This window comes from Balaenoptera musculus, chromosome 4 (assembly GCF_009873245.2).
Source record: "Balaenoptera musculus isolate JJ_BM4_2016_0621 chromosome 4, mBalMus1.pri.v3, whole genome shotgun sequence".
In the NCBI taxonomy this organism is placed as follows: Eukaryota; Metazoa; Chordata; class Mammalia; order Artiodactyla; family Balaenopteridae; genus Balaenoptera; species Balaenoptera musculus.
This window is the reverse complement of record NC_045788.1, coordinates 78,752,224-78,776,755: the sequence shown is the minus strand read 5'-3', so window position 1 is coordinate 78,776,755 and position 24,532 is coordinate 78,752,224. Positions and strand designations below refer to the sequence as shown.

General features: G+C 42.6%; 1 protein-coding gene across 3 annotated transcripts in view; it reads right to left on the bottom strand.

The window, feature by feature from the left end:
* Positions 1 to 24,532, bottom strand: part of GPR156 (G protein-coupled receptor 156) — an 88,635-nt gene that overhangs the window by 4,658 nt on the left and 59,445 nt on the right. For 2 of the 3 annotated variants that reach the window (XM_036849544.1, XM_036849547.1), the window contains 6 exons: positions 19,676 to 19,811; positions 19,346 to 19,456; positions 14,376 to 14,501; positions 13,277 to 13,372; positions 9,687 to 9,923; positions 2,630 to 2,788 (listed from right to left, as the gene is read on the bottom strand). In XM_036849544.1, coding sequence (XP_036705439.1) covers positions 2,630 to 2,788; positions 9,687 to 9,923; positions 13,277 to 13,372; positions 14,376 to 14,501; positions 19,346 to 19,456; positions 19,676 to 19,811 — 865 coding nt within the window. The remainder of the gene's footprint in view (positions 1 to 2,629; positions 2,789 to 9,686; positions 9,924 to 13,276; positions 13,373 to 14,375; positions 14,502 to 19,345; positions 19,457 to 19,675; positions 19,812 to 24,532) is intronic. The other variant, XM_036849546.1, reaches the window with a different exon arrangement.

The following is a 24,532-nucleotide window of genomic DNA, read 5'->3' as shown; positions in this document are numbered from 1 at the left end:
GCGGAAGTGTAGGTGACTCAAGGACTCGCCAGGCGCGGAGCGGGTGAGTAACAGGAAGACATTCACTCAGGCTCTTCGTGATATCTGGGTGGTGCCAGGTATCTCTTTGAGCATCTCAACAGGGGTGACTGCGCTGGCTGCACTGCAGGGACCCCAGCTCTCTTCCTCCTCACCAGCCCTTCCTCGTGAAGCCCACCCGGCACATTCTCATGCTGGCTTCAGGAGGCCCTACCGCCTCACAGAGTTGGGAGGGAGCCATCAGCTGATGACAGCTACGCCAGCAAATGAACTCTGAGTGCTGCCTTTTTGTGCCTTATCCACAAATTCCTTAGAGTATGGGAAAACAGTACAAACCTTGAGTTGGGAAGAATGCTCTTCTCTAGCAAACCAAACATCTGAAGCTGGCTGGTGACAGGTTTAGAAACATCAGCCTAATCAGTAAATCTCCCTTCTTACAGAAAAGGAAGTGGGACTCTGTTTTCACCATGGCTGCATACTAATCAGAAGCGTGGTTTGCCACTGTGAGACCAAAATCTGACTGACCATGGCAGCTGCATTGAAACGAGCTTATTAACGATCACTTTTGGCACACCCAGGGAAGCAAAACATCCACAGGCATGTTTCGTAAGGTGCAGGCCACAGGGAGAAATGGAATCTCCCCTTCTTTCTGTGTTTCAAGGAAGAAAAGTAATAGGTGCGTTTCCTCTGCTGCAGAGCGTAGAAGGGAGGTTCTTCAAGCTCTGGGAAGGTTCTACCTGCTGGCCTCCACACAGCCTGGGATGTCAGGGATGGATGCTGCCCCAAACAGCCTTTGGGGACCACTGCCATGGGGAAAGGGAGGCAAGAAAGAGAAGATGGACTGCCCAGATGGTGCGAAAGTAGGAAGAGGACACCAGGGCGGCAGAGGGGCTGCAGAGGAGGGAAATGCAGCCGAGAAGCTGGGGTTACGGAGATTCTTGTGTTCATCCACTGGGCAGTGGTGGAGCTGGGGATTCAGATACCAGAAACTCTCTAGGCCTGCTGCAGGGCTCTGGGATGGGCTGCTGGTTCTCAGGCCTGCTCTGGGAAAGGTGTTCCAGGTGTGGGGTGTCGGGGACAGGAGTCCAGCGTTTTACTACCTAAGCATCTGCTCCCTATTAGGGCCCTGCTTCTGCAGACTCAAGGCATCTTTTTGGTAGAGTGGATTCAGTCACTGCGTGGGAAACAGGGTAGCATGGCAGGAGTACAAAAAGAACGTCACAGATTACCATAAGGCTAAAGAGTCAGGCCACTTGGCTGTTCCAACATTAGCTGATTGTGAATGAAAACCATCCTGGGTGTTCTCGCCAAGTTTCTGGCCTTCTGTTTAGCTGAAAAAAAAAAATGTTTCTTTGAAGACTTCAGAGAGTATCAATGGCAATGCTACTCCCTTGCCAGGTGGGAAGAAATCTGGCTCTGAAAAAAGGTCCTGAATGCTTGATAAATAGTAAAGAAATGGACAAGTATTACTCTGATGGATAAAAAAAGGTCCAGAACCAAGGGAATGGTGCGAGGGACTGAGGGTGCCTGGGGAGCTGAATCCCTTCATTGGTTATGTTTCTTAGGTCCCCATCACACCATCCTTTCGCACAGGGACTATTGGTACCCAGTGTCAGTCCAATACGAAAAAGCATAATTTCCCATATAGCACCTACTCAGGTATGTTCTCTACTAAAAAAAAATATGGAATATAATTTAGTTAGTGTGAAAAAACTGGCTAATTCCTCTGGGCCCCATGCCTCCTCTCTGAGGCAGTGCAGCCTCAAGCTTTCCCATGTGCTTTCTTCAAGCCCACATCACTCTGCCCAGTTCTGGGAGAGGTGCCAAATCTGGCTGAAGAACAGAAGAAAGAGGACTGCGGGCTCCCTTGTCCCTGCCTTGGCGCTACTGTGATATTCAGAGGCTCTATTCATCCTTCCTCCCCATCTTTAGATACCTCTTAATTTTCTGGGTTGGTAGGATGATTGAGATTTCTAGTTAGCACCTGGAAAAGACAGTAAGGAGCCCCATAGGATCTTGGAAACAAGGGCACAACTCTATGTAAAGAAAGAATGTATCATACAGCAGAAGCTAGCATCCACTACTCCTCAGGGCCTTTACAATGCTGTTCCCCGCACTTGGAATGCTTTTCCCTGCACTCTTTGCCTGGCTAATTTGTAGTTAACCTTCAGCGCTCAGCTCAGAGAGTCTTTTCCGACCACTCTAAATTAGGTTCCCTTGTCCTCACCACTCTTTCTTCCCACTCTGATTTTTCCCTTCATAATTCTTATCACCATTTATAACTATATGGCTACTTGATCAGTATCTATTTGCTCCACTACACTGTGAGCTCCATGAAGGTAGGGACTCTGTTTGTTTTGTTTGTCAGCACTTAGCACAATGCCTGGCACACATCTGTCCAATGAATGAATGAAGTGGGTGGGTGAGGGTCAGCAGTGGGAGGGGCACTGGGGAAACGTTGAGGTTTTGCTTGCTGCTAAGGGAGACCAGAATGGCTAGGAATTGGGGAAATGGGAGGAGGAGAAAGAATGTTAGCAATGAGGCATATGGGGCCCACCAATGCATGACTGGAGTTCTTTATAGAGAATCCAGCAGGCAGGGTCTCGCTTACTTCTGTGAGGAGTCTCTCCATGGAGTTTTTCTCTCCTCTAACGTGGCAACTCTGTTCCTCACCATACTGGGTGTGCAAGCTTTTGCTAGGAGTGCTGAAATATTTGGCCATGCGTCTGATTGTTTGGTTTTCCTCTTCAAATGCCTTCCATTGCTTCAGCTGTTGGATAAAAGAACACATGTTATTTATTTAATTACACACCCAGAAACACATTCTCTCACTCTTTCTCAAAAACACCAAGGAATGACAGTGTCATAGATAAATGCACAAACTATTCTCTCCTCAAAATGTACTTTACTCTGGAAAGTTCACAGACAGCAATGACAGAAGGTTTAGAGAATGTAAAGGTTATATCATTTAAAAAATGCCAAAGGAAGAAGATGACAGGTTGATGAAACAGAACAATCAGCTGGACCCATCTACCAACCCATTGCTGGACTGATCAAAGAAAACCAGAGCTGAGGTGGACTTCTAGAGCCACATTCTCAAGCCAGAGTTTAGGAGCTATAACAGGGTTAAGCAATCTAAACACTATGTTTCAAATGAAGCTGGTTTTAGTTGTATGCAGCAGTTCTTAATTATTCTCATGTGTTGAGCGACGGTGTGCTTACCGCTTTTGAAAACCCAGTTCCTTCTAGAGGACTTTTAAAAAAAAATTTAATTTATTTTTTTTATACAGCAGGGTCCTATTAGTTATCTATTTTATACAAATTAGTGTAAACATGTCAATCCCAATCTCCCAATTCATACCCCCCTCACCATTCCCCCCCAACCCCTGCCTTCCCCGCTTGGTGTCCATACGTTTGTTCCTTCTAGAGGACTTCTAACCCAAGTCAGTGATCAAGGCTCAGAGAAACAGAAAACCACAAATGTCAATAAAAATCAATAAAAATGATAGAACATCAGGTCTGCGATCTGTCTTTTTCCCTTGACAAATGAGGAAAGACTCAGAAGGAGGATGACTTGTCTAGGTCCACGTGGCTACTGGGCAGCAGAGTCACAGCTGTAACGAGGGCACTGCGCCACGCTGCACGTCCTCAACACAGCTTAGGAAGAGAGACTGTCAACGGTGAGGGTCCTAGGGAACGTTTTTCAGGAGATACTGGCTTTGAGAACCAGTCTATGGATGCACGGGCTGGTTTAGTTTAACAGGGATGGGACTGAACAGAGAACATTCACAAACAGGGGCACGCTCCTGGGCCTGGGGGACACTGTCTCCTCCTGGCGAATGCCAGGGACGTGATGCCAGGGGAGGCCACCGTGCTGGAGGCGTCTCCTGTTCCCTTAGGGATTCTCATGATTAAGAGCCCTAGTGATGGACGCTGGGCACTCTGGGACCTTAGCTCTAGAAACGATGCTGAGATATCTGTGGGGAACCTCACAGGGATCCTGGGATGTCTGTGCTCGCTCATCAAACATTTACTGAGCTCTGACTATGGAAGGTAACCTGAATTTGGTAAATCTCAGAAAGGATGCTAAATCCTGCCATCAATTTCAATACCACATTCTGCCCAAGTCCTCTTGGGTCCTCTGTTAACTCGGCATGAGTCCTTCATGGTACCAGGAGTCTGTGTGACCTGTGCTGGGTCGGGCCAGGAACCTGCCCTGTCAGATGCCCTTCTTGAAGGCCCCCTCCCCAGGGTGCTGTCCTCTCAACACCCTGTTCAGGAGCTACTGGAGCCCAGCACTACGGGGTCACTGTACGGCCATGGGTGGATGGCGCTGACCGCCAGCGCTGCTCTCCTAGCACTGGCCCTAGCAGTGCTGCACTATCTCTGTGCCTCCTCAGGGCCCCCTCCTTTCCCTAGCAGCACAGCTTTTCCTTTCTCTCCCCCCAGCACCTCCAGACCAAGCCCTCCCTGCAGAGCTGCTGGAGGAACTGCTCAACATTGGTGTAAGGGCACTTCCAAGGCTTTTGGTCTGTCTCACCCTAAGCTGGCTGGGTGGAGCCAGGGTGGCCCTTGACTAAAGCCCCCTGCCCCTCCAACCCCCTCCCCCTTAATTCCCCATTTGTGAAGGTCCTGGTCCTTAAGACTTGACTCTTCAGGATTTCTGGAATATGGCTAGAAATGACCCTTAGGTCATAATTTCAGGACCTCCCCACGGCCCTTCCTTCAGAAGGACAGGGAGTCTTGTTTTCTCAGTATCTGGGTATGGGCGTGTAGCAGGCAGAAAATGGCCCCCCAAAGACGCTTCCCTCCCAATCCAAGAACTCGTAAATATGTTACCTTACATGGCAGAAGGAATTCTGCATATGTTATTGAGTTTAAAACTGTGAGATGGGGAGATTATTCTGGATCATCCAGGTGGGCCCAATGTAATCACAAGAGTCCCTATAAGAGGGACGCAGGACGGGAGATGTGACAATGGAAAGAGAGGTCAGAAAGAGAGACTTGAAGATGCTGTGCTGCTGGCCCTGAACATGAAAGAAGGAGCCGTGGCTCGAAGAAAACGCAGGAAAATGCACGGAAACAGATTCTGTCCCAAAGCCTCCGGAAGCAAGGCAGACCTACTAACAACTTGATTTCAGCCAAATAAGACCCATGTTAGATCTCTGACCTCCAGAACTATAAGACATTAAATGTGTATTGTTTTAAGGCACTCTGTTTGTGGGAATTTGTTACAGCAGCAATAGGAAACCAAACAGTGGGATTAAATCTCGGGTCTTTAATGGGGTGCACCGGGGTCCTTCAGAAGTTCACCCCATGTGCCTCTCTCACCTCCAGCCACTCTCCCCTTGTTTCAATTTGTGCTTCGAAAAGAGCAAAGACTCGTGGTGTTCCAAACACCTTCTCTTCTCTCTCATACCTCTCTGCCTCTGTCAGAGGGCTTCCCCCATCGGAAATGCCACCCATGCCCTTCCCCAGTCTGCGCTGTGAACATTTCTTACTCCTCATTCAAGGTGGGCCCAAGCACCTCATTTTCTGAGACGGTGTCACCGAGTTCCCAGACAGGCTGGGGTATCCCTTCCTTGACATCGTGTAACATCCTCAAACACTTAACACGAGGGTTATAAATCCTTTCATGTCAGCTCCCAACTAGACCCCGAGTGAGGCCGTGTGTTTAACTGCCTGTTCCCAACAGTTAATATTTGCATGGACAGATACACGGACAAATGAAGGAAGCTTTCCTTTAAAAAGCTCATCTGTCTGGTAAGGGTGCTGAGACATTTACAGAGGACTATAAGGCAGAGTAGAAAGTCGTGAGTACCTTCCTGGAGGAGCAGATGAAACACTGTGGGTTTAGAGGATAAAATAACGTCCTATCTCAGGACCCACCTGCCTCTCAGAGGTGGAGGGAGGGGAGGAGGTGTGTGGGAGGATGGGTCACATCTAAGTCACAAAAGCAGAGGCTGGCTCACTACAGGTGATGACCTCAGCGTCTGGCCTAAACACTTAGGCATTTCCTGAGGGCCTGTGGAGAATGCTACTTAGTCCACTTAGCTCTTCAGTCACATCGTCCATTTCACCCAGCTTTCTGGCACCGCCTACCTGCCCTTGAGGTGTCTGTGCCTTTGCTTTCATAAATCCCTCCCATCACCGTCCAGTCTGAAGGCTCAGTAGCAAGAAAGAAGACTGCCTCCCTGCTCCCTTCCCTCTCCTGTGGCTCTCCTCACACACTTCTCCAAATTTGCTCAGCTGTCCTACCAGTCTCTGGTCTCACAGGGAGAATCTTTCTTCAACCAGAGGCCACAGAGTCAGAGGGGAAAATCAATTCAGGGGCACACAAAAAACCTGAAAAACCTCAGTTACTTTTATATTTTGAAAAACAATTTACCTCCTACACCTAAAATACAATTGACTATAAAATATATTTTTTTGTTTCAGATCATGGTCAGTTCAAGAGGAGGAAAAGCATGAGAGAGAAAATAGAAAAGATACAGTATGAGAAAGGAAGCTCAAGACAGCTAGGAAGACTGAGATAGAGAGAAGGAAAAAGAAAGGCCAAAAGAGTCCATTTGCCCAGTTCCGGTACCCCAGCTCCAATAATTCCGTTTCCACTCCCACTTCAACAAACCAAGTGCCTGTTCTTAGTTCAAACCCGGAAGACAGATTCCAAGATGAACTTCATCTTGCATTTTTATGTCTGTGTATAAGATGGAAGTGCACCTAAATATCACTATGGTCCCAGGTCCTGAGGATTTAAACACGGAGGAAAGTGGAAATCTTGTGTCTGAGGCTTAGGATACAAGAGGGACAGAGGCGAGTGTGGAGAGAGGAAACCTAAGTAGGGCCGCATCAGGGGGTTTACTGATTCACTCACTTTTCAGATGGAGGCCTTGTGTTAGATCAGGAAAGCTTTCTTCTAATAGTTCCTTGGTGATTACTTCTGCTCTAAATTATCTTGTTCTCTTTCAGAGACTCCTATTAGCTTTAAATCATATCCCTAGACCTGCTCTCCATATTTTCTAGTCTCTCATTTTTTTCCTGTGTCCTTGTTTTCTGTTTCCTTAAATTAACCCACTAATTCAGTATTTTGCCATGTCCAGCTGCCTATTCAGTGCTTCTATTGGCGTTTTAAATTTAACACAATCTTTTTCATCCTTATTCAATACTTCATGATCTAAGGTTATGTCGTTTTCATAATGGTTTGCTTTAGTCAAAGAGGGGCAATAACCTTTGAATCCTATTGATAAGACTAATCAGATACCTTCTAAAAACCTTCTATTTTACTTCAGAGGAAGGTAGCTTCTCTAAATCTTCAGAAATTTGTGGTCCTTTTATTGTGAACTGCAGAATCTCTTCATAGATCCTTTCCCCCTGAATTCATAGTCTTACGTGGGGAGAGCTATAGTTTCCTGACAATAAATACATTCTCTTGGCTTTTCCCTCATCATCACAAGATGGCTGCCATAACGTCAAGCATCAAAAACATTCAAGGTAGGAAGAAAGTAGAAGAGGCGATGCCAGCCACCCCCATAGCTTTTTTTAGGAAAGCAAAAGCTTTCTCAGAAGCCTCCCAGAAAACCCTTGGTGTTCAAAACTGTGTTACATGGGTACACCTAGCTATAAGGGAGGCTGGCAAAGCAAGTGTTTAGCTCTTTCAGACTATATAGTAGAAATGATCAAGGAACAAAGGGTTTGGCAATGGGTGGATGGGTTACCAATCAACAGTGTTGGCCCCAGGGCCTAAGGAGTGGGCTTCCCAAAAGTCTCCTCTCCGCTCTCTTTTACCCATCTCCCAGGGAGGAACAGCCCTGGCATTTCATAGCCCTTTTCTGCTACATCCCAGACAAATAAGACTCAGCTCTCAAAGGCTTCCTTCAATCCAGTTCTTATAACATTAAGATTCAGCAAAAATTCCTCTAGTTTTTGGCTCAGAGGCAATGCCCATCCTTGATTTTTAGTGCTGCTGCTACAGGTTTTTCCATATTTGTTCATCCTCTTGAGTATTTTAATGAGAATTTATGAAAGGGAAAAAGAGTAAAGGGCCTCTGCCTGTGTCATACTATCGTGCCCCAAAGTGCACTCTTCACTTTTATAAATACACTGCCACCCTCCATCAGGCAACACTTTAATTACCAGCTAGCTCCCTCATGGAGAAGTCATACATGGTAACCTGGTAACTGCATTGGGAATAAGGATAGGGTAGTGAGGGTGTCGTGGGATGAGGGAAGCCTCGGGAGGAAGAAAAAGAGAACTAGAAGGGACACAAAACTAGTGCTTAATGCCAAGCTCATTAACTTGGATGTATGTGGCTCAGTGGTACCCTGGGGCATAACGTGAATAATTTAACATCACTTTCCTTTCAGAGCTTATGGATTCCTTCACCTTTCTCTCTGACTCCCTTTCTTTCTGTTTGCTGTCTGGATATTTCTCCTTCTATCTTCCTCCCTTGTTTGATTTTTTCTTAATCCTCATAATAAGAAATACATTTTATTTTTTTAACATCTTTATTGGAATATAATTGCTTTACATTGTTGTGTTAGTTTCTGCTTTATAACAAAGTGAATCAGCTGTATGTATACATATATCCCCACATCCCCTCCTTCTTGAGTCTCCCTCCCACCCTTCCTATCCCACCCCTCTAGGTAATCACAAAGCACAGAGCTGATCTCCCTGTGCTATGCAGCTGCTTCCCACTAGCTAGCTATTTTACATTTGGTAGTGTATATATGTCCATGACACTCTCTCACTTCGTCTCAGCTTACCCTTCCCCCTCCCCATGTCCTCAAGTCCATTCTCTACGTCAGCGTCTTTATTCCTGTCTTGCCCCTAGGTTCTTCAGAACCTTTTTTTTTTTTAGATGCCATATATATGTGTTAGCATACGGTATTTGTTTTTCTCTTTCTGACTTACTTCACTCTGTATGACAGACTCTAGGTCCATCCACCTCACTACAAATAACTCAATTTTGTTCCTTTTTATGGCTGAGTACTATCCCATTGTATATATGTGCCACATCTTCTTTATCCATTCATCTGTCGATGGACACTTAGGTTGCTTCCATGTCCCGGCTACTGTAGATAGTGCTGCAATGAACATTGTGGTACATGACTCTTTTTGAATGATGGTTAAGAAATACATTTTAAATTTAGTTTTTACTTTTTCCTTATTGTAAAAAGAAAAGGAATGTTCTACATTTTCCTCTTTTTATTCAAAAGAAAGAAAAGGCATTTTAAATTTCATAAAGCCCCAAATGCACTTTTCTCTGAATGTGCAATTGCAAACAGGAAAGAAGGAAAGGTTCCTCACTGCCAGGCTAGTACAAGAAATGACGTTATCAGGATGCAGGGGGAACCGGGGATGCATGGAGCAGACTGGAGCGTGGGTAGAAAAGCAGGTCTGTGAGGCAGCCACCCGGGCGGAAGCGGTGCCACTACTTGGCTACTCTGGTCAGCGCTCCTTGCCGACCGGGAGCAGAGTGGCTCCTTCAGGACAGCGAGGCGGGAAGAACAGAGGGAGCCAGCTCACTAGGAACCCCCCCTTCCTTCTGACTCTCTAATCAATGGCACCCAAAAGTCTCAGTAGGAAACAAAGTGAACAGTTTATCACGCCCAGCAAAGTCTCCGGAATGACGGGGTGGACTGGTCCTCCAAGTTCTCCCTAGAGCATACCTGGGGAATGAAGATGAAGCAGTTGATTGTGGTTGTGCAAACAAAGATACCTCCAGACGTGAGTCCAAAGACCAGGTTGGGCCAGGAGTGCAAGTATCTGGTGACCACAAAAAGAAGCCCAGCAGCCAGCACCACGAGGTTGACCCCAACCATGATGGTTAAAGACTGATTCACGGGAGGAGAGCTGACATGGTCAGTCAAGCCAGCCAGGTAGGCCCCATAGAGCAGCAGCAGGCCCTGGAGACAAAGAGGAGAAGAACCGGAGGCTCAGAGAAGTGAAATAGCAGGCTTGGGGTCAAAGAGCAGTAGGGTTGGGACCAATTTCCTCACCTGTAAAATAGGGATAATAATACCTACCTTAAAGGGTTGCTATGAGGAGGATTTACTAAGATAGCACTTGGGACTACCCTTAGGGTGGTCCCTTTACACCTCATGTATGCGTAATAAATTTCATCTTCCTCTCCTCTGAGAATTAGTTTATCGGAGGTCAGCAAGTCAGCCATCAGAGAGGACTCTGCCAGGATGAGGCACAGGATGGGATGATACATGCAGGTAGGAGCCCGACAGAAAGGGCTGCCAGGCACTGGGAGGGCAAGGGGTGCACCACGCTGCTGGTGGTGAGGGCTTCCGCATCCACTGTGTGCTTCTGCAATGCGTGGAGCTGAGGGGCATGCACAAGCTGAAATAGCCCTGTGGTCCCCTTGTCAAGCCATGTGCCACGGTAGGGGAAGCACCGGAGGAAGGGGCTCTTTTTTCTAATGTTCCCAAAGGCACCATCTGCTTGCCAAGCCCTGCACCTGCAAGACTGCATCTGCCCACAAGGGATGCCTTTTTCTAATTCACACAAAGGATCTCTATAGGCTAGCAGCAGCTCTGTGCCAGTGGGTGTTTATGGGAGACGAAGAGTGAAAAAAGAAGAGAACAAAGGCAGGCCGGGACCTGGACAGGACCGTGGGACAGGCACAGGCAGCAAAGGCCTCATCTATACCCTTCACCCTCTTTGTGACATTCCCTGTCCCGCCCCCCAGAACCCAGGGCCCTATTCTTTCCTCTTTGTCATGAATGTAAACCCGCTCTCAGATTTCTCATTTGTACTACACAGAAAATGGCTCACAGCTTCTTAAAGTGCTGCCTCTCCTAGAAGGAGCTACATTTAAACAGAAATCAAAGCTTTAATCAATAATACATAATATATAGATTCAACGTATGTTCGCTTGATTCGGGGCAAAGCTCTGTGCTGGGGTAGGCGTAGGGCAAGAAGCGGTGTTGCCAAGTGGAAGTCATGGTTCTGGCTTTTAAGAAGCTCAATCTGGTTGGGAGATTTAAGGCAAGCACATAAATATCAATGTTTTATGACAGAATATGAAGCTGCCACAGGGGATGAGGTGGGGTGGGAACTACAGGGATTCAGTGGGAGAACTAATAATAAAAGTAAGGTCAGGTATCAGCAGGGTACCTGCCAGTGACCCTGAAATCACACAATCTGACCAACTCCATCTGCAGGGATGGCCCTTAAGACAACTGTTTGGAGGACTGGCTGTGCCTACAGTGAAGGAGTAAGCCCAGCAGAGATGTTGTCTGGGTGCCCCGAATGCTCAGTGTCCCCAAGGGGGCCAAATGTGGCCGCCCTGAGATCTTCAATGACTAGAGGACATAGAAGTCAGCAGGCCAGTGGGAGTGGGGCCTGACTTTTGGATAACTGACACCATCAGGTGGCATTTGGCAGAGTTAGATCATTAGTAATTTAATCAAAGGCGAATAAAATTAATTCTATGATTCTGAAATGTTCAAATCTGATTCTATTAAAATGCTTTAACTCCATTAAAATTCTTTCCAAAAGGGAATCAGGTATGAATAAGGCATCTATACATGCATGATTCATGTCTGAGTGAATCACATCTGATATTTGTGTGTCATTCGCCCTCACTGCTGAGAAGCGTGGGGTGGCGGTCCGGGGACTTAATGCGCAGATTTGGGGTCCTCCTCAGGAGCTGCCCGTTGAACAGGGAGCCCATGGAGGCCTGGCTCAGTCACCTTCCTGATGCTCAGCACTCTTTCCCCTTTTTCTTTCTTTGTCCTATAGAAAGATATTGCAGTGAAATAAAATGGAAATGGGATTATATAAAAGGCAATGGAGAAAATAAATCAAGTTGACTTGCAGAGGGAGTTGCTATGGGGGAAGTGCTGAGTTTCTGTGCCGGGAAGGACGTGCTCTTCTACAGGGGCTCGAAGAATGGGAAAGGCACTGTGCTTTCAGAACTGTCTGGGGGCAGGGGTGGGCAGTGGAAGATGAATAATAAAAGCATCTAACATGTATTTAGCTCTTACTATGGGTCAGGCGTGAATGAAAACTCAACATGCATTAATCCTTTCAAAACTCAGAACCCTTCTGAGAGGATGTTATCATCATCCCCATTTCACGTATGAGGGAATCGAAGCTCAGGGAGGTCAAATGAGGTTCAGGGTCAGCTAGGAAGCGGCTGAGTCATTATTCAAACCCTGTTCTGTCATATTTTGAAACTCATTTTCTTAACCACTAGTAAGAAACTAGAGATAAAAAGCTATTCACTTCCTACCATTTTCTCTTAAAAATATTTCTATCAAAGTAATACATGCACATGGTTAAAAAGCAACATTTCCCTGTCCCAGCCCTGCCCATCCTCAGGCCTATTTCTCAGAAGCAACCACTTGAACACTTTCCTAGTGGTGAAGTGAGTAAAGTTTACCTTTAGAGACCATCTATTTCTACAAGACCTCCTCTTCCTCTGCCAGCAATCAATCAACCAGGCCCCTCTCTCCTAATACTCAACAGGCAGCCTCCTGCCATGCAGGGCTCGCCTGTTCGTTGAAACAGACCTGCCCTATGCCGCTCCCCTCCTCCCCTGTCCCAAGCCAGATTCTCTGTCCCTCCAAGCTGAAAACCAGCTAACAGGATAGTTGGTTCTCCTTTAGTGCCCTGTATAGTATCCTGTACCCTCTGGAAATAATATCCTCCTTTTGCCATCTAACAGAGATAAATGAGTCGAATGATGGGAGATTCAGGGCAGTACAGGAGACACTTTGAGGCAGCTGGAACCACTCAAAGGACACTATGGATGTTGCCATTTGTCTTAGGGCCAGCCAGGCTTCCAATCAGAGCAAGAAAGTTAGGCAAGTGGAAGGCAGCAGGTTACCTTGACACAAATCTTGAAGAAAGACCCAAGAGGAGTAATAAGGGCACTTAAGAGAATAGGTTAAGCTGGCTAGAATGTCTCCTTATAATTCCCCTTGAAGGTAGCTGGGGAGAAAACTGGTATTGCCAAATCAATGAAAAAACCAGACCAAGAAATGGGAGAAACAGTGGGTGAATTCCACATGATTTGGGGGAGGACTTAATGAGGGAGTCCAAAGATTTGGAAACGTGACCCTCAAAACAAATAAAGAGCACAGAAATAATAAGGGTCACGGCTTTGAGATGTATGCATCAATAGAGGTCTCTTCTGATTTCAATACTCTTTGCAGAAATCACCTCATTAATTCCTATAATTCCTCTTTATATCCATTTTGTTGGTAACAGAGAGATAGTATCCCCAGGAGATGAAGTTACCAACCTTGCATCCCAAAACGAGAGCAATCCAGACATCAGAGTACCGGGAAGCACAGAAGTGTGTGCTAGTCAGAGAGCAGGACACGTCTCTCCCTGTCACCTAGAAGGGACACAGAGTCAGGACTGAGGGCACCCACAGTTACCAGGAACACACATACACAGCAGATCTTTGTAAACATTCTAGATTGTGAAATCCTCTATAGCATATAATTTCTCCCTTAATATGTAAAAACTGTAACCTTTAGGTGACTCCATTAGAATCTAAATGAGAGTAACCATGAGTTGGAGGAAAAAAACGACAAAGTTGGGCTGACATGTGGATTCTTGGTGCCAGCAGGGCTTACCCCTGTTATGTGCTTTGCTACCACAGTGATTCAAATTAGTGCATCAGCAAAATTACAAATTATTTCACATCCTCTTTCTGCTATTTGTTAACAGTTGAAACCTTCAATATTGAATCTGCACTGTCAAGATTCCGCTGTATTCCTCAGCTCCTTTGTCAGGCTGGAGATATAATGCTTCCTATTAACTGAACACTATATACTGGGCACAGTTGAGTCCTTTACCTGCATTGTTTCCCTTAATCTTCACCACAGCCCTATGAAATAGGTAGTATTATTATCTCCATTTTACCTATGAGGAAATAGAGACTTAGATAGGTTAAATAACTTTCCCAAGGCTGGTAAGTGGTAGAGCTGGGATTTGAATTGGGGTTGACTGACTCCAAAGAACACCTCAAAATACTACCTTTACCTTTCAACAATTAGGGTAAAGAAGCTCTCTGTAGCTGAAAACTCTCATTATTGATAAGGTGGAAGCAGAGATAACTGCCAGGCAGATCTCTGTTTGCTGACATCTCAGCGGTTGCTGCTGGAAAACACTTGGGGCGGGAGGAGCAGTGGGAGCGGAGCAGACCCTGCAGACAAGGGGCAGGTGTTCATGGTGCCCACAGCTCCTGACTCGCCATCCTCTTTGGGTCATTTATCTTCTCGCTGGGAGGATGTCCACACAGTGAATGCTACTGGGAGAATGATCCCCGTGTACCCACAGAAGCCAGTCCCTCCGGTTCAGGAACTAGATTCTCCAGGGATTGGGCCCCTCACCGTCATACTGACACTGAGAATCTGGAGGCACTGGATGGGATCAGTCAGCACCCACGTCACGAGCAGGATCACATCTGCTATCACCAGGGCTGCCACCAACCCCAGTAGCTGCAGGTCTTTGATTATCTGCAAAAGAGTCAAGGTCATAACTTTCCTTTGCTCTCTGGCTATACAACACAGGGGCTAGAGTGTCCTATGTGCTCTGAGATAAAGGCTCCAGGGTTAACCTTCCAAAGGGGCTTCAAATCCAGCCATCAAAGATGAAACAGACACTAAACACAGGCAGTGATTTCTATGTCCATATCATCATGAGCACCATTCAACATTTTCATTTGTTTGTCCTTTCCATATCCTGCCTTTTCCCACAAAGGATTCAAGGGATATTATAAAATAAATACACTATTATTTCTATATGTTTATATAGCACATAGAGAGACGTGGAAATTTTTACATAAAACTATTAACAACCATTAACCTGGAGGGTCAGATTGAGAGATGATGGTGGTGGAGGAGAGATTACTAGCATTTTCTTTAAACATATGTGAAGCATTTGACTTAATACAAAGAGAATGTGTTATTTTTGTGGCTACAAAAATAAAATTTAAAAAATGTATGCAGCAACAGGATGAAAAATATTAAGGAAAGAGACAATAAGGAGAATTATGATGAATGCTCAGGTGAGGAGAGCACATACCATTCAAGAATTGGGGCAGAAACATAGGTCTGCATTTTTGACAACCAATGAAAAGAAGGAAGCACAACTAGTTACATGATTCATGGTGTTTGTAAGATAAAAACAAATCAGTTGCTGAACCAAAATGCTCCAAACCAGTGATAAGGAGAAAATCTTCAAATCAACCAGCAAAAAATGACACAGCATGTATAGAAGAACAAAGATAAGGAAGACATCAGATTTCTCATGAGCTATAAGGACAAGTGAGAAAACAGTAGAGGGAAATCTTCAACTAAAGAAAATAAAATATCAACCTAGAATCTTATATCCAGAAAAAATATCTTTCAAAAATAAAGGTGAAATAAGGACTTTTTCAGATGAACAAAAGCCAAAAGAATTCAGCATTAGCACACTTGCATGAGAACGTTAGATATCCTTGAAGTAAAAGGAAAATAATACCAGATGAATATAGGGATCTATACGAAAAAATTAAGAGCTCTGGAAATGTTAAGTTCATAGAAAAATACATGATTGACATTTACTATTTAAATATCTTTAAAACATAACTGATTGTTTAAACAAAAATTAATAACAATTGTGTGGTGCTTGTAACATATGTAAAAGTAAAAACAACACAAAGATTGGAGAGTGGGGAACTGGAAGCACACTATTGTAAATGAAATACTTATGCCATAAGTAAATGCCAATTATATAATTATACACAAACTCTTCCAGAGATTGAATTGGAGGGAATACTTCCCAATTCATTCTACAAGGCTGCCATTACCCTGTTAGAAAACCAGAAAAAGATTTTATAAGAAAAGAAAGCTGCAGAGCAACATACCTTAAGAACATGAACACAAACATTATAAACAAAATTTTATGAAAATGAATCCAACAATGTAAGAGGGTAATACATAATGACCAAGTGGAGTTTGTTTCAGGAATGCAAGGTTGGTTTGAGATCCTAAAATCATTTAATGTAATTCACCATATGAGCAAGCTAAAAATGAAAAATCATACGATTAACAGATACAGAAAACACATTTGACAAAACCCAACATTAATTCTTTATAGAAACTCAGTAAAATAGGAATAGAAGGGAACTTCCCCAATTAGATAAAGGGCATCTATGATAAAACTACAGCTAACATCATTCTTAGTTTTGACTAAGATAGGATGTTTTCCCCATATGATCAAGAACAACTCAAGGATGTCTGCTCTCAGCACTTCTACTGAACACTGTACTGGTGTTTCTAGCCAGTGCCATCATACAAGATTGAAAAGAAAATTTCTTTTACAGAAGATATGAAACTATATAGAAAATTTGATGGAATCTGAACAAAAGCTACTAGAACTAATAAGTAGTTTTGCAAGATTGCAGCATGTAAGATCAGCTTACAAAAATCAATTGTATTTCTATATATTAGCAACAAAAAATTGGAAAGTGAAATAAAAAACAGTAACATATATAATAGCATAAAAAATAAAATACTTAGGAATAAATCTGATAAAAGATATGAAAGACCTCCACCGAAAACTACAAAAAAATTGCTGAGAGAAATTAGAAAAGACCTAAATATATGAAGAATTATACTGTGTTCATGGGTTAAAAGACACAACATTGTTAAGAAATCAGTTCTCCACAATTTGATCTACAGATTCAACACAACCTCAATCAAAATCTCAGCAAAAAATTCGCAGAAATTGGTAAACTGATTAAAAAATTCATATGGAAGTTCAAAGGACCTAGATTAGCCAAAACAACACTGAAAGAGAAGAACTAATACTCTTTGACTCAAGATTTAACATAGGACTTCCCTGGTGGCACAGTGGTTAAGAATCCGCCTGCCAATGCAGGGGACACGGGTTTGAGCCCTGGTCTAGGAAGATCCCACGTGCCACAGAGCAACTAAGCCCGTGCGCCACAACTACTGAGCCCACGTGCCACAACTACTGAAGCCCATGCACCTAGATCCTGTGCTCTGCAACAAGAGAACCCACTGCAATGAGAAGCCCACGCACCACAATGAAGAGATACCCCGCTTGCCACAACTACAGAAAGCCCGTGCGCAGCAATGAAGACCCAACACAGCCAAAAATAAATTAAAAAAAAAAAAAAGATTTAACATAAAGCTACAGTAATATGGTATTGGTGTCAAAATAAACAATGACATCAATGAAACAGATCCAACAAAGGTGCAAAGGTAATTCAGGGAAGAAAGGACACTCTTTTCAACAAATGGTGCCAGAACAATTGGATATCCATATATAAAAAATGAACTTCAATCCACAGATCACATCATATTTCAAAATTAACTCAAAATAAATCATAGACCTAAATGTAAAAACAAAAACTCTTAAAACATCTAGAAGTAAACATAGGAGAAAAACTTTTGGGGCCTTGGGTTAGGCAAAAGTTTCTTAGATCTGATACCAAAAACATGATCCATTAAAGAACAAAGTAGTAAATTGGACTTCATCAGAATTAGAAACATCTTCTTTTTGAAAGACATTCTTAAGTGAATGAAAAGTCACAAACTGGAAGAAAATCTTTATTTGATAAAGGACTGTATCTGGAATATAAAAAGAACCCTCAAAATGCAATAATAAGAAAACAAACAACTAAATTAAAAAATAGGTGAGAGATTTGAGCAGATACTTCACCAAAGAAGGTATATGGATGGCAAATAAGCATATAAAAAGATGCTCAACACTGCATCAGGGAAATGCAAATTAAAACACAATGAGAATCTACCATACACACCTATTAGAATGACCAACGTGAAAACGACCAACCAAGTCTAATGTTGGGAAGGATGTGGAGGAAAGGGACTCAAACACTGTTGGTGGGAATGTAAAATGGTACAACCACTTTGGAAAACAGTCATGCAATTTCTTTAGAATTTAAACATATACCTACTATATGATCCAATCATTCTACGCTTAGGTTTTTAACCAAGAGAAATGAAAGCATATGTCTACACAAAGACTCGTACACAAACATTCACAGCAGTCTTATTTTTAATAGCCCCAAACTGGAAACAAACCCAAACATCCATTAATAGGTGAATGTATAAACCAACTGTAGTTACAACTACACATTGGAAAATTACTTAACAATAATAAGAAAAGAACCATTGATGCAAGTAACAACATAGATGAATCTCAAAATAATTATGCCAAGTAAAAGAAAGATAAAAAAATACATACTATATAATTCCATTTATATAAAATTCTGGAAAACGCAAACTAATCTGTAGTAACAGAAAGCAGGTCAATGGTTGCCTGGGGACAGGGACAGGGGATGTAAGAATTGGACAAGAGAGGGAGATGACAAGGGTGCATGAGGAAACTTGTAGATTATAGCCCACATTTCACAGTGTATACATATGTCAAAACATATCAAACAGTAAATATGTGCAGTTCATTGGATGTCAATTATACCTCAATAAAGCTATTTTTTAAAAAAGGAATTAGTGTTCTAGAGGGAAGAATGAACTTACTGTCCTTTAGGCAAACTTTGTCATATGTTTAGTTACTCACAGTGGAGCTTTTGATAAATATTCACCACAATTTAATAATGTTTGCTAAAAAAAAAAAAGTCTTGTCAGTCCAGAGAAGTAAACTCCAACTGAGTAATATGTTGGGTCTGGGCAGGGCCTACATAGACAAAGGGTTTGATGATCAGGCTTTGAGGTGTGGGCAGCTCTATCAGGAAACCTGATAAAATGGGGGAATGTGGTTAGGATGACGCCTGATGTCAGGCACATGTAGGTGGTCTGGCTGCCACATAGCTTCTAGGGTTGATTCTGTCTGCGGAAATGGGTATGCTCTTCCTTGCTCACTGCTCCAGGCTCATCCTTCTTAGTGCAGAGAATGGCCTTCTTAAATGGAAAAGAATCGGGCTCCAAAGAGGGAAATAACTGCTTATCTGCTATAGCTTCTCTGTAATCACTCTCCCTCTGTCCACTTTCAGCTCACACCTGTGCCAAGCAACAGCCTCTCTGGGCATCCTGCTCTCCCTCAAACTGGTGCCAGGTATGGGCCAGCTCACACATCCCCCAGAGCAGTACCAGGGCCTGGAGTGCATATGAAGCAAAACCTTTGTTTAAAGACCTATATCCCAATAGCACTGACACAGGCCATGTGACTCCAAGGTTTGAAGTAAGGAGCAGGAACTTCAGATCATCATAAAAGGGCCAGACCCAGTAATCTGGCACAAGTTTCTCTAGCTTTCAATCAATAGTAGAGCTGCTGTCTGTGATCAAGCACTGTGTACTTGTTGCCTACTCACCACTCTCTTGTCTGGAACCCTCTGGGTAAACACCTTGTAGAGTCGCCAGCTCTTTCCCAGAATGGGGCCAAACACAAGGGAGGTCCCAATGCACAACATGGACAGTCTTACCTACAGGTGGAAAGGGACAGAAGCAAGAGGCATGAGAGAAACCTTTGTGGTTCTCCACACATTCTGATCTGTAAAGCCTCAGTCCACAGAGGACCTGGGGCAGAAAGTGGACCTCACTGACTCAGCGTTCCAGGGATTGCCTCTGAAAGTGCCCACAGCAAGGATAAATGTAACCACCACCCGCATCATATTCAAAACAAAATTGAAGATTTCACCTACCTGAATGAGAGTTTCCATTGAGCTTCCTGCTAAAGCACCTTGATGGTGAATCCCAAAGAGGTAAGCGCTACTGTAAGTCATACAACTGCCCAATAAGGTCACAATGTTCAGATTGGGACTGGACATCTTCACAATCCTATAGGAAACCAGGAAGAAAGACACCTACAGTCATGACATTTGCCCTGGGAGTGGACCAGAATAGTCTTCAATGCAGCCTCAGAGTAAAAGGCCATAGGGAAGAAACCACTTTACAAATCTGTGAAAAATTTAAATAAAATTTTTTAAAAATTAAATAAATATGACTTATTTAAATTTATTTTCACAAAGAACTAAATTCTGGTATCTCTTGCTTGTATAACTCCAAGTCTTTTAAAAGAAGGTCACTTCCTAAAAACAGGTGGTATCAGAGAAGAGTTAGGATTTTTCCATGAAGTTTATGGTTGCTAAGAGACTGCTCTATGCAGCCTAGTGAATAAATAACTAGCAGGTAGATACCTAAAGAGATACAGTTTGGAGCCTTTAAAAATGAGCTGTAAGGTAAACTACTATTTGAAAAAAACAGACAAATATACCACAAAAAAAGAAAATTACAGGCCAATATCACTAATAAACATAGACGCAAAAATCCTCAACAAAACACTAGCAAATTGAATCCATCAATACTTTAAAAGGATCATACACCATGATCAAGTGGGATTTATCCCAGGGATGCAAGGATTTTTCAATATCCGCAAATCCATCAGTGTGATACACCACACCAACAAACTGGAGAATGAAAACCATAATACGATCATCTTAATAGATGCAGAAAAAGCTTTTGATAAAATTCAACAGCCACTTATGATAAAAACTCTCCGGAAAGTGGGCATAGAGGGAACCTTCTTCAACATAATAAAGGCCATATATGACAAACCCACAGCTAACATCATACTCAAGGGTGAAAAGCTGAAAGCATTTCCTCTAAGATCAGACAAGGATGGCCACTCTCACCACTTTTATTCAACATACTTTTGGAAGTCCTAGCCACAGCAATCAGAGAAGAAAAAGAAATAAAAGAAATCCAAGTTGGAAAAGAAGAAATAAAACTGTCACTGCTTGCAGATGACATGTTACTCTACCTAGAAAATCCTAAAGATACTACCAGAAAACTACTAGAGTTCATCAATGATTTTGGTAAAGTTGCAGGATACAGAATTAATACACATAAATCTATTACATTTCTATACACTAACAACGAAAGATAAGAAAGAAAAATTAAGGAAACAATCCCATTTACCATTGCATCAAAAAGAATAAAATATCTAGGAGTAAACCTACCTAAGGAGGCAAAAGACATGTACTCCAAAAACTATAAGACACTGATGAAAGAAATCAAAGATGACACAAACAGATAGAAAGATATACCATGTTCTTGGACTGGCAGAATCAATACTGTCAAAATGACTATACTACCCAAGGCAATCTATAGATTTAATGCAATCCCTATCAAATTACCAATGGCATTTTTCACAGAACTAGAAAAATTTTTTTTAAATTTGTATGGAAACACAAAAGACCCTGAATAGCCAAAGCAATCTTGAGAAAGAAAAATGGAGCTGCAGGAATCAGGCTCCCTGACTTTAGACCATACTACAAAGCTATGGTCCTCAAGACAGTATGATACTGGCACAAAAACAGAAATATAGATCAATGAGACAGGAGAGAAAGCCCAGAAATAAACCCACACACATATGGTCAGTTAATGACATGACAGAGGAGGCAAGAATATACAATGGAGAAAAGACAGTCTCTTCAATGGGTGATGCTAGGAAAACTGGACAGCTACATGTAAAAGAAAGAAATTAGAACATTCTCTAACACCATACACAAAAATAAACTCAAAATGGATTAAAGACCTAAATGTAAAACTGAATACCATAAAACTCCTCAAGGAAAACATAGAACACTCTTTGACTTAAATCACAGCAATATCTTTTTGCATCCGTCTCCTAGAGTAATGGAAATAAAAAGAAAAATAAACAAATGGGATCTAATTAAACATAAATGGTTTTTCACAACAAAGGAAACCATAAACAAAACAAAAAAGACAACCTACAGAATGGGAGGAAATATTTGCAAATGATGCGACCAACAAGGGATTAATCTCCAAACTATACAAATACCTCATACAGCTCAATAACAACAACAACAACAACAAAACAAACAACCCAATCAAAAAATGGGCAGAAGATCTAAATAGACATTTCTCCAGAGAAGACATACAGATGGCCAAAAGGCGCATGAAAAGATGCTCAACATCGCTAATTATTAGAGAAATGCAAATCAAAACTACAATGAGGTATCACCTCACACCAGTCAGAACGGCTATCATCAAAAAGTCTACAAATAATAAATGCTGGAGAGGGTATGGAGAAAAAGGAACCCTCCTACAGTTGGTGAGAATGTAAATTGATACAGCCACTATGGAGAACAGTATGGAGGTTCCTTAAAAAACTAAAAATAGAGCTACCATATGATCCTGCAATCCCACTCCTGGGCATATATCTGGAGAAAACCATAATTTGAAAAGACACATGCACCCCAGTGCTCACTGCAGCACTATTTACAATAGCCAGGACATGGAAGCAACCTAAATTTCCATTGGCAGGTGAATGGATAAAGAAGATGTGGTATGTATATATGATGGAATGTTAGTCAGCCATAAAAAAGAATGAAATAATGCCATTTGCAGCAACATGGCTGGACCTAGATTATCATACTAAGTGAAGTAAACCAGACAGGGAAAGACAAATATCATATGATATCACTTATATGTGGAATCCAATTAAAAATGATGCAAACGAGATTATACACAAAACAGAAATAGACCCACAGACATAGAAAACAAACTTACGGTTACCAAAAGGGAAAGGTGGGTAGGGATGAATTAGGAGTTTGGGATTAGCATATACACACTACTATATATAAAACGGATAACCAACAAGGACCTACTGTATAGCATAGAGATCTATACTCAATATTTTGTGATAACCTATAAGGGAAAAGAATCTGAAAAAGAATATACATAATACATATATTAATATATACATGTATGTATAACTGAATCACTTTGCTGTACACCTGAAACTAACACAACATTGTAAATCAACTATACTTCAATAAAAAAATAAAATTAAAAAATAAAATAAAATGAGCTGTAAGGTAAACTACTTTTTGACAAAAGTTTGGGGCATTTTTCATCCACTATTTACTTTATTTGACATGTAAATTGTTTTCCTCTCTCTGTTTGACCAAGAGAGGAAGAGAAAGCAGGGATTGAAAGCAGGAAATTTGGGAAGGGTTGTTTCTTGAGTGATTTTTAAATGAGGTTATAGAGCACTTTGAAGATTATAGGGAAATGTGGACAATCACGGTCTGACACAAATCCTGGGCACCAGTGGAGGCTTGGGACAAGGTAGAAATGTGTGAATTGGTTAACCTAAGGGGAAAAGCAGGTTTACATTGGACTGTGATTGATAACAATTAAGAAATAAAAATAACTAGTAACAGTTAAGATGTAACTGTACTTAAAAGTTTTAGTCTAGTGTATTCTGCATAAATGCAATATTTATACAACTAGTCATTTGGTAATTATACTTATATGTTTATTTTTTTCTTAAACTCACGTAAATTTTCTTTTATTAATTAATTAATTAATTAATTAATTATGGCTGCATTGGGTCTTTGTTGCTACGCGCGAGCTTTCTCTAGTTGCGGCGAGTGGGGGCTACTCTTCATTGCGGTGTGTGGGCTTCTCATCGCGGTGGCTTCTCTTGTTGCGGAGCACGGGCTCTAGGTGTGTGGGCTTCAGTAGTTGTGGCACACGAGCTCAGTAGTTGTGGCTCATGGGCTCTAGAGCGCAGGCTCAGTAGTTGTGGCGCACGAGCTTAGTTGCTCCACGGGATCTAAGGGAAGATGTGGGATCTTCCTGGACCAGGGCTCGAACCCGTGTCCCCTGCACTGGCAGGCTGAATCTTAACCACTGCGCCACCAGGGAAGTTCCCTATATGTTTATTTTTAAATAGTAACAAAGGGGGAAAGCATTCTTATCTATGTACCTGGATTACCTGGCTGACCACCTTAAAGGCCAGAGCGAAGGCAAAACCAGCTACTTAGTACAGCCTACTTTAAAGACAGGCAACGTACCTAGGAGGCATTAAACAAACAGTTTGGCAGTGCTGGACTTAGAACCATCACAACCACCATCGGCCCAGCTTGATTACTTCATAACCAGCAACATAATTACGTCCACACATACAAGAACACCAAACCTCTGCCTGTGACTTAGGCCCCAAGTACGGTCACCGTAGGCCAATGAGTCCAGTTGAGCCTTACCTAGTCTTGGAGCAAAAATCTTGATTTTCCTCTCTTCCTCTAAAAGTGAGAACAACTTTCATGTATTCGCCTTGTAAAATGGGGATAATAATAATATACGCTCCCCTCCTCCCCAAACCAAAGAGTTGTGAGGATTCAAAGAGGCAATGTAGCCAAGTGTGTGGCACAGGGCCCAGCATGCAGTAAGCATGTTGCCAACATAGCTGATGATACTGTTAACCTCATCTTCCAGGCTTTAGAAACCTGGGAATCATCTTTTCCCTCTTCCTTTTCCTTCTCCACCTCTTTCTTTATCTCCTCTACCCAATCAATTGCCAATTTCTTTCACTTGTTATTTCAAAATCTCTCTGAGCTATCCCTCACTCTCCATTCCTCTTACCACATTTATCCAGGATACAGTCATGTTAGGAGAAATGGAACTGGAGTCAGGTATGAGATGGGAATCCTGGCTCAGCCAATCACAGCTGTGTGGCTTTCATCGCC